Source organism: Danio rerio, chromosome 9, assembly GCF_049306965.1.
Source record: "Danio rerio strain Tuebingen ecotype United States chromosome 9, GRCz12tu, whole genome shotgun sequence".
Lineage (NCBI taxonomy): Eukaryota > Metazoa > Chordata > Actinopteri > Cypriniformes > Danionidae > Danio > Danio rerio.
This window is the reverse complement of record NC_133184.1, coordinates 19,034,939-19,047,500: the sequence shown is the minus strand read 5'-3', so window position 1 is coordinate 19,047,500 and position 12,562 is coordinate 19,034,939. Positions and strand designations below refer to the sequence as shown.

Here is a 12,562-nt window from a genome sequence, read left to right as displayed (position 1 = left end):
TGGGGTGACCCACATCTCAAACCAGGCTAATAGTTTTAACACTTTTATCTCAAAATACTCTGCAGCATGTTTGCATTTGGCTCTATTATGCACAGTTCTAAGCTGGACACTGTAGTTACTGTGAGAAGTGTCCGACACAGGCTCACTGGAAACACGTACCTCAGCCTACATTTTTGTGATATCGCAAAAAAATTATTTAAACATACAGTTGAAGTCAGAATCATTAGCACCCTTGAATTGTTAGTCCCCCAGTTTATTTTTTTTACCCTAATTTCTGTTTAACGGAGAGAAGATTTGTTCAACACATTTCTAAACATAATAGTTTTAATACATTTTATCTTTGCCATGATGACAGTAAACAATGTTTAACTAGATATTTTTCAAGACACTTCTATACATTTAAAGGCTTAACTAGGTTAATTAGATTAACTAGGCAGTTTAGGGTAATCAGGCAAGTTATTGTATAATGATGGTTTGTTCTGTAGATGATGGGAAAAAAACTATAGCTTAATGGGGCTAATAATTTTGACCTTAAAATATTTTAAAAATTAAAATCTGCTTTTATTCTAGCCTTAAAAAAAAACAAGACTTTTTCCAAAAGAAAAATGTTATCAGACATACTGTCCTAGTTCTAGTGAAAATGTCCTAGTTCTGTTAAACATCATTTGGGAAATAAAAAATAATAATAATTTCAAAGGAGGTTTAATAATTCTGATTTCAACTAAACATTTGACAGAAGATTCTAAGTAAAATTAATGCTATGGGAAAGTATGACAGCAACATTTGCAATTTTCTCTTATGTTTACGTTTTAAAACATTATTGGTTGGGTTTAGGTCAGTGGTTCACTGGTCTAGATCAGTGGTTCCCAAAGTGGCATTCGGGACACTCTGGGTCGTAGGACTATGACAAAGGGTCGCTTTATGATTTCAAAACGCAAATACATTTTATTAAACTATTAGAATTAACATATTTTATTCATAACCCACAGAAAATAGTAAATAGTTACGTTAAAGAAACAAAAACAACATACAAATAAAAATCCATCAGCCTTTAATTTTTTTTATATTAATAATAAATTAAAAAAATAAATGACTATAAAACCTATACGGTAATTAGACTTGCATTTTTTTGTTTTTAATATACGTTTATATATGCCTAAAGTTGCGTGTGCATGTTTGTATAATTACAGTATAACCACCTTGAAAATTGAGGGTCGCGGGTCACTGACATTTTTATTTTGTGGGTAATATTTTGAAAAGTTTGGGAACCCCTGGTTTAGATGATCTGGACGACAAGCCCTGCCTTCTTGTGGGAATGTACAAAAATTATGTGTATCTGAAACATACGATGAAAAGTATGTTAGTAGCATGCATATTTTTAGCATTAAAAATATGCTAAAACATTTGCATATTTTTAGCATAAAGATATGCTAAAAGTAGCATATTTCAGATTCGCAAAAACTGTACACAGTGCCATCTAGTGGATTTGTCATCTAAAATGAGTAATGACATGTACCAACCAACATATTTTACATTTCACAAAAATATAGGCATTTCCAGTGAGCCTGGGCTGAAAACTACCAGTTCTCATCCGAAAAAGAGCTTGAGCTGCCGGAGTCCGAGTCTGCGTCAGTCAGTCCATCAAAGTCCCAGTCAGCGCTGGAGCCGCTGTCGTCATCCTCCTCCAAAACAAATTTCCGACCAGACCCCAAACATGCAGTATACAACCGGGTGGAGAGACTTATGGATCCGAAGAAAGATCCTAAGAGGGTGGAAACATTTTTCCATGAGTCGCGAGTGGGATCATATTCATGTATAACAAGCCTGTTTTTGTTGTGATGAACAACTGCTATAGTTAAAAGCAGCAGTTTGCTGCTGTGTTGCACAACTTGATAGTTGAGAGCACAGCTGTCAATAGGAATGTCTCCGATCCGCCTCCATTCTCCACGAACTGGGTTATATGCTTTGACGACAGGAATATCGCACAAACAGATAATCTGCTCTTGGAAGACACAGGCATTGTGGAGTTTACTGCGCTTCAGAGAGGCCCGCTGGAGCCAGTGGTTTTTCTTTGGCTCGTAGCACAGCATCCTCCTCTTGTTTACCACATAAAGGCGTTCATTAACTGTCACAACCTGCATCTTTCCCAAGGAATGAGGCAAAGGGGCCACAAAAACCCACTGATTCCTTTGAATGCTGTAGCATTCTACTTCCTTAAGCCTGGCATCCGATACTGGATCTCTGCCACCCAAAATATACAGGTGACCATTGAGGTAGCCGATGTAGGACTGCATTCTTCCAAGAAGTCTTTCTGCAAGCTCCTGCCAACAATCCAACAAGGGATTGTAGACCCAAAAGTGCTTGGACAGCTGTGAGGCGAGATACAGATTGTTTTCTGGTGTGGTGCAGACCAAAAAGGTCTCCATAGGGGAACGTTTGAAGTTCTGACTGGTGAGGTTAATGACCGGGGATGCCATGGAATAGATGTCCTCCACATAGGGGTCATAGCACATGATGGGTTGATTTGGCCGTCCGAGGAATAGCACCATTTCTTTTGCACTCTTGCCGATTCTTTGTTTAGCAGCATGTACACTCAGTGAAATCGTACCGCTCTGCTCACTGCAAGCCCCATCTAAAATATTGGAAAGATATTTCTTTATAAAAGGCTTTGATTTAAGGCCATCAAGATAAACCCTGTCTTTCTCTGAAAACAAAGACCACCGCACACATTTAAGGACCTGCAGCGCATCTTCTGAATTTTCATGTAAATTACTTTCAATCCACTGTACTGCGAATGAGCACACTTTACGCTCACAGTCCACATCCAAAGAATCCAGCATGAGGATCTCTTTAATCTGCCTCTGGTCCAGCTCACAAAGCTCTTTCACGCTGGCACCAAGCTGGACAAAGTTCTTTGCGATGAATGCCTGAGCTTCTCTCTTCAACTCCAGATTGTCAAAGGTGTCAGCAAACTTCAAAATCCCTGCACAGTTAGAAAGGTCCAGCCTTCTTGTCATGAAGTTAGCACAGGCTTGCCGGATGTACTCCAGCTGCAGCATGTTTGCAGCTGCATAAAGCCTCTGCACGTTGCTTTCAGTGATTGTCACTTTGCCAGTGTAGCAGTAATCAATTATGACCGCCATCGAATCGGCGTCCACGTCGTGAATGGTGACCTTTCTCTGCGTGCTCTCGTACAGTCCTCCTGTAAACATGCTCTTAAAATAAGGGCTCGCTGCTGCCAGTATATTCCTGCTACACTGGAACACTTTTCCAGCACCAGAGGAAACACTTCGCTCTGCTGTTTCGGTGTCAGGCTCCACTTCTATGGTCACGTCCACTAACAGCTGCGAGTCGTAGAATAATTTCATCTCTTTCATCAAACTTAGAGCGTGATTCGTGTCCTCAAGTTCCTCCGGACCACCGAAGCTGTTCACTGAAGCCATGTCGAGCTTGCTTTCTCCGTCCAAACGCAACTAAATCCCGTTGACGAAGGTGACATCAAATCTCCATCAGCTTTGCTGCTGTGATGATTCAAAACGTCATGAAAACAACAAGATGCGATCTGCTGGTGCTGCGTCTGTGTTGCATGAAAGCCCGCGCATGTTTTATGAATGAAACGCAGTCATTTTCGACTTTACTAATCGGGGCAAACTACATACACTGGCGATGTCAGTCCCGTTTAATTTCATATCGTTCGGCTTTTGATCTTGAGACATCGACGTAGTACGTCTCACTCAAACTTGCTACCCCTGAGCTGCAACATAGGGCGCTGATTGGTCACATCGGCCGCGGCTCATACATGTTAAGCTGCCTACATAGACAGCATTCAAGCGTAGGCTAGTGATAAAAAAAGGCAGCCCTAGGCTGTGAGACCCAACAAAAGCCCGACAAGAAGGGAGCTCAGTAGGGTTTGAGACGTAGCCATTCTCTGGACTCTGTATTATGTTTGGTTGCCTTGATAAAGCTTTGTTCATTGACCTCAATAACAAAATATGCAATTAGTTTAAAATATTTGGCATATCTGACAAATATCAGACATATCATTTAAAATAACAGAATTAAAATCGATAACATCTTACATAGTGTATTGTTGTTGTTATTATTTGATCATATTATATCATTATATTATTATTATTGTGGAAAATATATATATAAATAATATGTCCAATATTCTAATATGTCAAAAATATGTTGTGCAATGCCATGCTAAAGTACTTAAACTGGTTGTCAATTATATATATATATATATATATATATATATATATATATATATATATATATATATATATATATATATATATATATATATATATATATATATATATATATATAATTATTATTTTGACACTTAGCATGGCACTGCACAACACAACAAATTATATCACATACACTTAATATACAAATACATTGAACATGCACACAGACATCACTTATATACATAACTGCAGGTTAGGTTGTTAACTGATAAAGTTATTAGTAATTTGTAAGAAATATAATAAATAATTACCAGAATTGGGTGTAACACGTTCCACCATAACGCATCACTGTATTCTAATTACATCTTTGAGGAACGCAGTAATGTAACAAATTACATTTTACATTTGTGTATTTTGATTACAGTTACTAAAGTCAAGGTAATTGCGTTACTTATGTTACAATTATATATTTTAGAAGATAAAAATGCTTATTTTAAACCCCTTTTTTCGTTGCAATTTAAATTACAGTTTTTCTCAGTAGCTTTGGTGCATTTCTTACAACACTATTTACATTTGCACAACAGTTTATGCATTTCTCAAAACATTTGTGCACATCGAACTAGTTTCTCATTCCTTCTAACAAATTGCAAATGCTTTTGGACATGCATCAATTGCTTTCATACAACTTGTGAATGCTAAATAGTCATCCCATATAAAACTAATAGTCCTCATTTCAGTACTTGAGTCATTACATACAAAAATGTTGAACTAGTTGTCAAAATCTGTCTAGCAAATTTTCTTAAATATTTTAAATCTTTTTTTTCCTGAAAATGTCTACTATTGAACAATTTGATGAATGATTTACAGACCTGTGTATGTTGCAGGTTCAGTTCCAATGTGCACTGCAATATTGTTTACAATTGTGCACAGCTCTACCCAAAGGAAGTTTATGTTTGTTGTCAATAAGGCTGTATATATTCTTTTGCACAATGCTGTGAATAAATTAGAACTGCAAAGAGCATATGCAGTAAAAAATGTGAAGCATACATATTCAGTGTCTTGCAGATATCTCACTAAATGCAATGATGTCTAACTTTATTGTAGTTTTCAAATGGCTGTGTAAATGGTATATAGTGCTGTCTTGAGCATTTTTCGGAAGTGTCAAAAATATCTTTTTTGCATTGGAAAACATTAGTTTTCTCCATTGATTTGACTCATTTCTTGAAACAGAAATTCAATTCTCAAAATTCTAAGATAATTTGGCAAAACAGTGTTACAGTTTTGCACAACACTATCTTGCTTGCAAAAGCTCATACCTTTCCCAAAACAGTTCACTCATGTGTCAAAACTAAATTTCCTTCTCATTTAAACAGCAGTGCCCCCAAAATGCTTCGTCCCTTTAGCATTATGTAAGCACTGCAAGTCAAAGTGTTTAGATTTTTTGTCATTATGGCACAGAACTACTAAAATATCCCTCATGTCCACCTTACAGTCTTAGTCCTGTCCTTCATTGACAATGGTTACTGTACTGTTTTTGCCGAGCTAACAGAATACAATTGTGTATAAAACTGAAAAAAAGAAATAGGATTTTAGGGTAAGAGGAGCCTCCAAGGTTTGACTTTCATATATCAGAGCAAAAAGAATAAATAGCTGTAATAAATTGTAATCAAATGTTTCAAAGATTCACCTACTGTATGGTATTCATGCTGTTATGGTCTTGACTAATTTTGACAATTGAACAGACTATTGTGCATGTAGTGACATGTACAATGAAATGACACTGACACATTTTGGAGAGAACAACCATTAGACTGAGAATTACCAATCAGTTTAGATCAACAAGAGCTATTCACTTGGAAATTGTGCTAAATGTAGGCTCTCTGTACTTAATCATTTGCAAAGAAGTACTTAGACATTTGCAATTTGATGAAATTAATGAGAAATTTAATTCTCTTGTAAACAATTACCAAGTGGTTTGGAGGTTTGTCCATGTTGTTTTAAGAATGTAATTTCTGTTTCAAGAAATGAGCCAAACCAATGGAGAAAAACTGTAACAGAGTAAACTGCCATAATGAAAACATGACAAAGCCATTTGACTATCTTGTTCATAAACAATGGTGTCAGGACTTTTCATCTTGATGACACTGACACTTTTATTGACATCAATACTTGCTTTTGAAGAATGAGCTAACTATTTTGAGCAATTAAGTGACACGCTTTTGCAGATTATCAACTAGGTTTTTCAGTTTGTACTAATTGTTTTAAGAAATGCATTTACTGTTGTGCAAATGTAAATAGTGTTGTGAGAAATCCACCAAAGCCACTGCCAAAAACTGTAATAAGCATGTACTTGAACAGAAAGCATTGTATATCAATACTCGTCTCCAAGGAGGACACAAAAACATGGCGGCCCAACTCAGCCTAAACAGGCTAAATTGGATTTTTGTGCAGGATCGGGAGTAAAGGTATCTTCTGAATGTGAAAAGAAGCGTGCTTGGGGCAGTTCACATATCTAATCTTTTGCATCTGCACACATATTGGGAGCACATGTGTTGCTCACATTTTCCAGGCGCTCACAGATGAAAACTGCAAGTCACGTGACAAGAACTGACCAATCAGCTACATATTTTGTAGGGAATATACACATTTCAGTAGAATTACCTCAGACAAACAGAACACCAACACTGCATTGGTTTTTGATTCTATGGATGTCAATGGTTACAGGTATCCAGCTTTCTTCATGTCTTCTTTTGTATTCAAAAAAAAGACAAACAGGTTTGTTTGGAACAAGTGAATGAGAAGAGAATTTTAAGTTTTGGGTGAAATCTTATAAATATGTTAAGCTGCTGTGATCAACCATTGTAATGTTTTTCAGTGAGTTTTTAATTACTGAAAGAGCTGCAGTTTATTTTAGGTATATTATTTAGATGTTAACTTCAAAGTAATGTAATCAGAGAACAAATTTTCAGTAGTAATCAGTCATTTGTAATCGATTAATTTTTAAAAGTAACTCACCCAACACTGGTAACAACCTTCACTTTTCTAATTATTATGCAATAATGTGCACTTTTTGTAAAGCTGCTTTGACACAAAAAAATATTATGAAAAGTGCTATACAAATAAACTTGAATTGAATATCGCTTACTTAAATTCAGCTTTTTTCAATTCAGCTTTATTTGTATAGCGCTTTTACAATGTAGATTATGTCAAAGCAGCTTCACATAAATGGTCATAGTAACTGGAACAGTGTGGTTCAGGTTTTAGTGTTTAAGTTCAGTGTGATTTAATCATTACTGAGAGTTCAAACACTGAAGAGCAAATTCATCGATGCGTAGCTCTACCAATCCTGAACAATGCAAGGCAGTGGCGACAGCAGAGAGGGAAAAAAAACTTCACCTGATGGGAGTGAAGAAAAAAACCTTGAGAGAACCAGACTCAGTTGGGCACGACCAATATAAATAAACAACCTGTTTCAACATATTGTGTAACCTCTGTCAAATGTTTTGGTTTAATTCAAAGTCAGAAAGAAATAAAAGAATAAAATAAAAATATTATTACAATAAACAGTTGGTGGCATCACAGTGGTGCATTGGGTAGCACGATCGACTCACACCAAGAGGGTCGCTGGTTTGAGTCCCGGCTGGGTCTGGCATTTCCTTTTTTTCTTTTCTTTTTTTTTTTTGTTTGTATAATAAATTTTAAAAGATTTAACATAAACCAAAAAACAAACAAATGAACAAACAAAACAAAAGGCTTTTCAGTATTTTACATCAGAATACAATATCACCTACTAATCTTTTAGTAAATCATTTCCAAATCCACCACCTTTTAAAAAAGCATAAAAGGTCAAACTCGATCAAAAATTATGTATTTATTTCTTATCATACAAGTTATTATTTCCATTGTCATGTTTGTTACCATCTCTTTCAGCCAACAGCCTATAGTTGGTCCACATATACTTTTCCAACTTAAATAAGCTTGTAGAATGTATATATTCATAAATATATGCTCTGTTTTTTTTAACTGGGTCTGGCATTTCTGTGTGCACTCTTAAAAGAAATGGATCTATATAGAGCCAAAAATGGTTCTATCAAGTGCTTCATATATGGAACCCCAAAAAGGTTCTAAATAGATCTATTTTAAGTGTTCATTAAATAGAAGACCAAATGTTTCTTTGAATTCAAGTTAGATGGTTCTATTTAGAACCATTAAGCGTTCTTTTTGATTTATTATTGAATTAATGTTATTTATTATTGAAAAAAATAAATAAATCCAAAACATTCAAATTGTTAAAATTTATATACATTTTATTTAAATATTTATTTAAATTTATCTAAATAGTATTTAAAATGGCACCTCTGCATACTTTGTATTAGATCTACCTCAAAACTACCTTAACAATCAAAATCTAATAATTTTACTTTTTTATAAAATTTCATAAGCTTGTTTACTTGAAAAAATACAGTACTTAACTTTCACATCTTTAAAATTAAGAAAAATATCACAATGCAGATAGAAACAGTACACAAACAGTTGAAACATCTATTAAATAACACTACAATTTCAACAAGATGATGGTACATGATGGTTATACATTTTTTTTAATGAAAGTCATTAAAGAAAGTGTTTAATGCTGCACAAGACATTGCAAAATAATTAGACAAAGCACAGCGAACAGCCATTCCACAACCTGTAGCATGTCCATGTCTGTCAGCCTCTTATAAGGTTAATAGTTCTGTCCATGGGTGGCACAGTGGCTCACTGGTTAGAACTGTCACTGCAAGAAGGTCACTGGTTTGAGTCCCTACTGGGTCAGTTGGCATTTTTGTGTGGAGTTTGCAAGTTCTCCCAGTGTTCGTGTGGGTTTCCCTCAGGTGCTATAAGTGAATTGAATAATCTAAATTGGCCATAGTTTGTGTGTGAGAGTGTGTATGGGTTTTTTCCAGTGTTGAGTTGTGGCTGAAAGGGCATCTGCTGCTTAAACCCGCTTCATTCCACTGTGGCGACCCCAGATTAATAAAGACACTAAGCTGAAAAGAAAATGAATGAATAAATAGTAGGCTAAACCCTCGGTTCTAGTTGATGTAAATATAATAGAAACTGTTTTGCCATCAGGAAGAGTATAGCTCTAGCAGCCTCAGCCTCCTCATTGACTCTAAGAGCTGAATATAGCCTATTGAACTTTGGCTTACATCAAAGTTGCTTTACAGGAATCCACCAGAAGTGAAGGCCTTCACAGCATTTTAAATCTGTCTAATTTAACATTCAGATAATTATACAACAAACAGGGGTGCTCAACCCTGTTCCTGGAGACCTACCTTCCTGTAGATTCTGGCTCCACACCTAATCAGACACACCTGAACTTAAATAGGACCTGAACTTGATATTAATTACAGGCAGGTGTGTTTGATCAGGGTTGGAGCTGAAATTTGAAGGAAAGTCATCTCCATGAACAGGGTTGGGAGTGGTTTTTGAGTTTCTATCTGAGACTGACATCTAGTGGGCATTTATGGGCATGTTAATGGGCTTCTAGACAAACCGGTTTCGCACACGTCACCCATAACTAACCAGTTCGCATTTCGAGGAAACAGAAACTTCTGAAACTGTAATCTTGCTGTCTGTTTGTGACTCCTTCTCAATTTTTATTCAGTAAAATGGCTGAAGCTCGAATTTTTCAGGATGAGTTCAATTGTCCGGTGTGTTTGGATTTACTTAACGATCCAGTGACCATTCCGTGTGGACACAGTTACTGTAAGAGCTGTATTACTGGCTGCTGGAATCAAGAGGATCAGAGGGGAGTCTACAGCTGCCCTCAGTGCAGACAGGCCTACAGTCCAAGACCTACTTTAGGTAAAAACACCATTCTGGGTGAAATGGTGGAGAAACTGAAGAAGATTAAACTTCCTGCTGACTGTTATGCCTGCCCTGGAGATGTGCAGTGTGACGTCTGTACTGGAAGAAAATACAAAGCAGTGAAGTCCTGTATGGCTTGTCTAAACTCTTACTGTCAAAGTCATCTTGAACAACATGAGGATTTATTTAGAGAAAAAAAACACAATTTGATGGATGCCACCACACAGCTACAGGGGATAGTCTGCCATAAACATGAGAAGATCAAGGAGGTATTTTGCCGCACAGATAATAAGTGTATTTGTGTGCTGTGCACAATGGATGAACATAAAAACCACAACACTGTATCAGCGGCAGCTCAGCGGGCAGAAGAACAGGTATAAACATATGGCACTGGTGAAATAATGCACTTTTTTATTAAAAATGAAAAATACTGCATGTTCATCTTTTTTTCAGGAACACTGTTGTTTAAATTCAATTAATCTTTATTTCTATAGCACTTTTACAATGTAGATTGTGTCAAAGCAGCTTCACAAAGACGATTATAGTTAACTCAAATAGTGTCAGTCTAGTTTTCAGTGTTGAAGTTCAGTTTAGTTCAGTGTGGTGTAATATTCATTGCTGAGAGTTCAAACACTGAAGAGCAAATCCTCAGGGCACGACCATTTCTCCTAAGGCCAAACGTCCTGTGTAGAGCTGCAGTCTAGGCGCAGGCTGGAGAAAGCTGGACATCCATCATGGAGAAGCTGCATACGAGAGAGGTCATCTGTTGGTGTACAGGCTGTTCTTCAGGATCAATGCGAGGACTTGTCACTGGGGTCCTACAAGGATCAGTCTTATGCTCTCCACTCCTCCATGACCACCACAGCAGCTGCTCAGGATACAGCCTGGTCCAGGATTATGGAAACCTTGGAAATAATAAAAAAAGACCAACATTAGGGCAGATGCCGTTCAAATTATAATGTCTTTTGGGAAGTGTTCCCAGCTCCAGTTGCCCTAAATAATGCAGACTAACAATCTTTTAAGAGGATTTGGATTTCACAAGCATTTGTGTTTTATGTGTATGCTAATGCAAAGAGATGTGTCTTTAATCTAGTTTTCAACTGATAGAGTATGTCTGCTTCCCGATCTGTGTTAGGAGGGCTGTGAGTTCAGGTGCTAGATATGAGATCGACCACCTACAGTTGATTTTGATATTTTGGGAATAATACATTTTCCAGAATTATTGAGCGTAGTGGACGTGGGGGGCTTTAATACACCAGGAGCTCCCTCAGATACTGGGATGCTGTTACTAATACTAACCACTGTTAGTGTGTTAATGATATAAGTAAATTAATAGAGCTTGTAAAATAATCACTAATTTGTTCGTTATTAAATTCCTGAATAAATTGGTATAATGATTCTTATTGAATGACACTTGAAAAATAAATAAATATATTTAAAAGTTTGTAAGGAAAAACAAAAACGTTGAGCAAAAAAGCTTAAGTACATCATGCTTTTATGATGCATTGTCTTGTCAAGTATTTCTTATGTTTGCTGTTCATTTTTATTCCAAAGAAACACTTAAAAGGCTTGAAAAGAAAGTTCCAGCAAAGAATCAAGCTGGGAGAAAAAGATCTTCAGAAGCTGAGGGATGCTGTGAAGTCTTATAAGGTGAGATGAAAACTATTTAATTATTGTCATTGTCTCTCATTGGATGTGTAGTGCAGTGATAAGACCTGATTGTGATGGGGTTTTTAACAGTGCTCTGCCCAGGCAGCAGTAAACTACACTGAGAAGATCTTTAATGAGCTGATAAGTTCCATTATGAGAAGGCGATCTGAGGTCACACTGCTAATCAGAGGTCAGGAAAAGGCTGCAGTGGATCATGCTGAAACACTTATTTTTCAAGTGAAGGAGGATACGGAGACTCTGAGGGAAAGTGACGCTGAGCTGGAGAATCTTTCGCATGTACAAAATCACATTCATTTTCTCCAGGTAACATCTAAGAACAGAACTTCTAATGACAAGATTTTCAGCTTTTAAAATGAGCAGCTTAAAGATTATGTTGTCCTAAGCTTTGATAAGTGATGCAAATTGTTGTTTTTACAAATAATTAGTCAGATTCTCATTTAACCTCAGCCATAAAAAGAGCAAATCAATAAAACTATTTTCAGAAAAATTGTGTATTGCCATTTTTCATCTTATTAGGAAACCTAATAATAATGATAATAACAATAATAATATAATGAAATGTCAAAATAATTGTGTCAAGTGAAAAGACATTATGGTGGCGGAGTAGGTAGTTCTGTCGCCTCGCAGCAAGAAGGTCGCTGGTTTGAGCCTCAGCTGGGTCAGTTGCCGTTTCTCTGTGGAGTTTGCATGTTCTCCTTGCGTTCGTGTGGGTTTCTTCCGGGTGCTCGGTTTCCCCCACAGTCCAAAGACATGCGGTACAGGTGAATTGGGTAGGCTAAATTGTCCATAGTGTATAAGTGTGATTGAATGAGTGTGTGTGGATGTTTACCAGAGATGGGTTG

The 12,562-nt window shown here is 36.6% G+C and overlaps 2 protein-coding genes and 1 pseudogene across 3 annotated transcripts in view; 1 reads left to right on the top strand and 2 right to left on the bottom strand.

Annotated features, from left to right (window-relative positions):
* The window catches only part of zgc:101559, a 10,880-nt gene extending 7,130 nt beyond the window's left edge, over window positions 1–3,750 (bottom strand). The window contains exon 1 of the mRNA XM_073911831.1: window positions 1–3,750. This exon is cut by the window's left edge and continues 814 nt beyond it. The gene's annotated coding sequence lies outside the window, so the exon portion shown is untranslated.
* On the bottom strand, window positions 836–3,750 carry kbtbd7 (kelch repeat and BTB (POZ) domain containing 7). The gene is made up of 2 exons (XM_073912585.1): window positions 1,517–3,750; window positions 836–1,336 (listed from the first exon to the last, which is right to left on the bottom strand). The coding sequence occupies exon 1, from the start codon at window positions 3,441–3,443 to the stop codon at window positions 1,578–1,580; it is 1,866 nt and encodes a 621-aa protein (XP_073768686.1). The 5' UTR covers window positions 3,444–3,750; the 3' UTR covers window positions 836–1,336; window positions 1,517–1,577.
* A 6,074-nt stretch (window positions 3,751–9,824) lies between these two features.
* Window positions 9,825–12,207, top strand: ftr53 (finTRIM family, member 53; annotated as a pseudogene). Its single transcript, NR_037706.1, is given in 3 exon segments — window positions 9,825–11,127; window positions 11,312–11,699; window positions 11,790–12,207. The product of NR_037706.1 is annotated as a finTRIM family, member 53 (transcript).
* The last annotated feature ends 355 nt before the right edge of the window (window positions 12,208–12,562 follow it).

Coding starts and splice junctions, on each gene's coding strand:
- kbtbd7 (XM_073912585.1), bottom strand. CDS start 3,443: ATGGCTTCAGTGAACAGCTTCGGTGGTCCGGAGGAACTTGAGGACACG.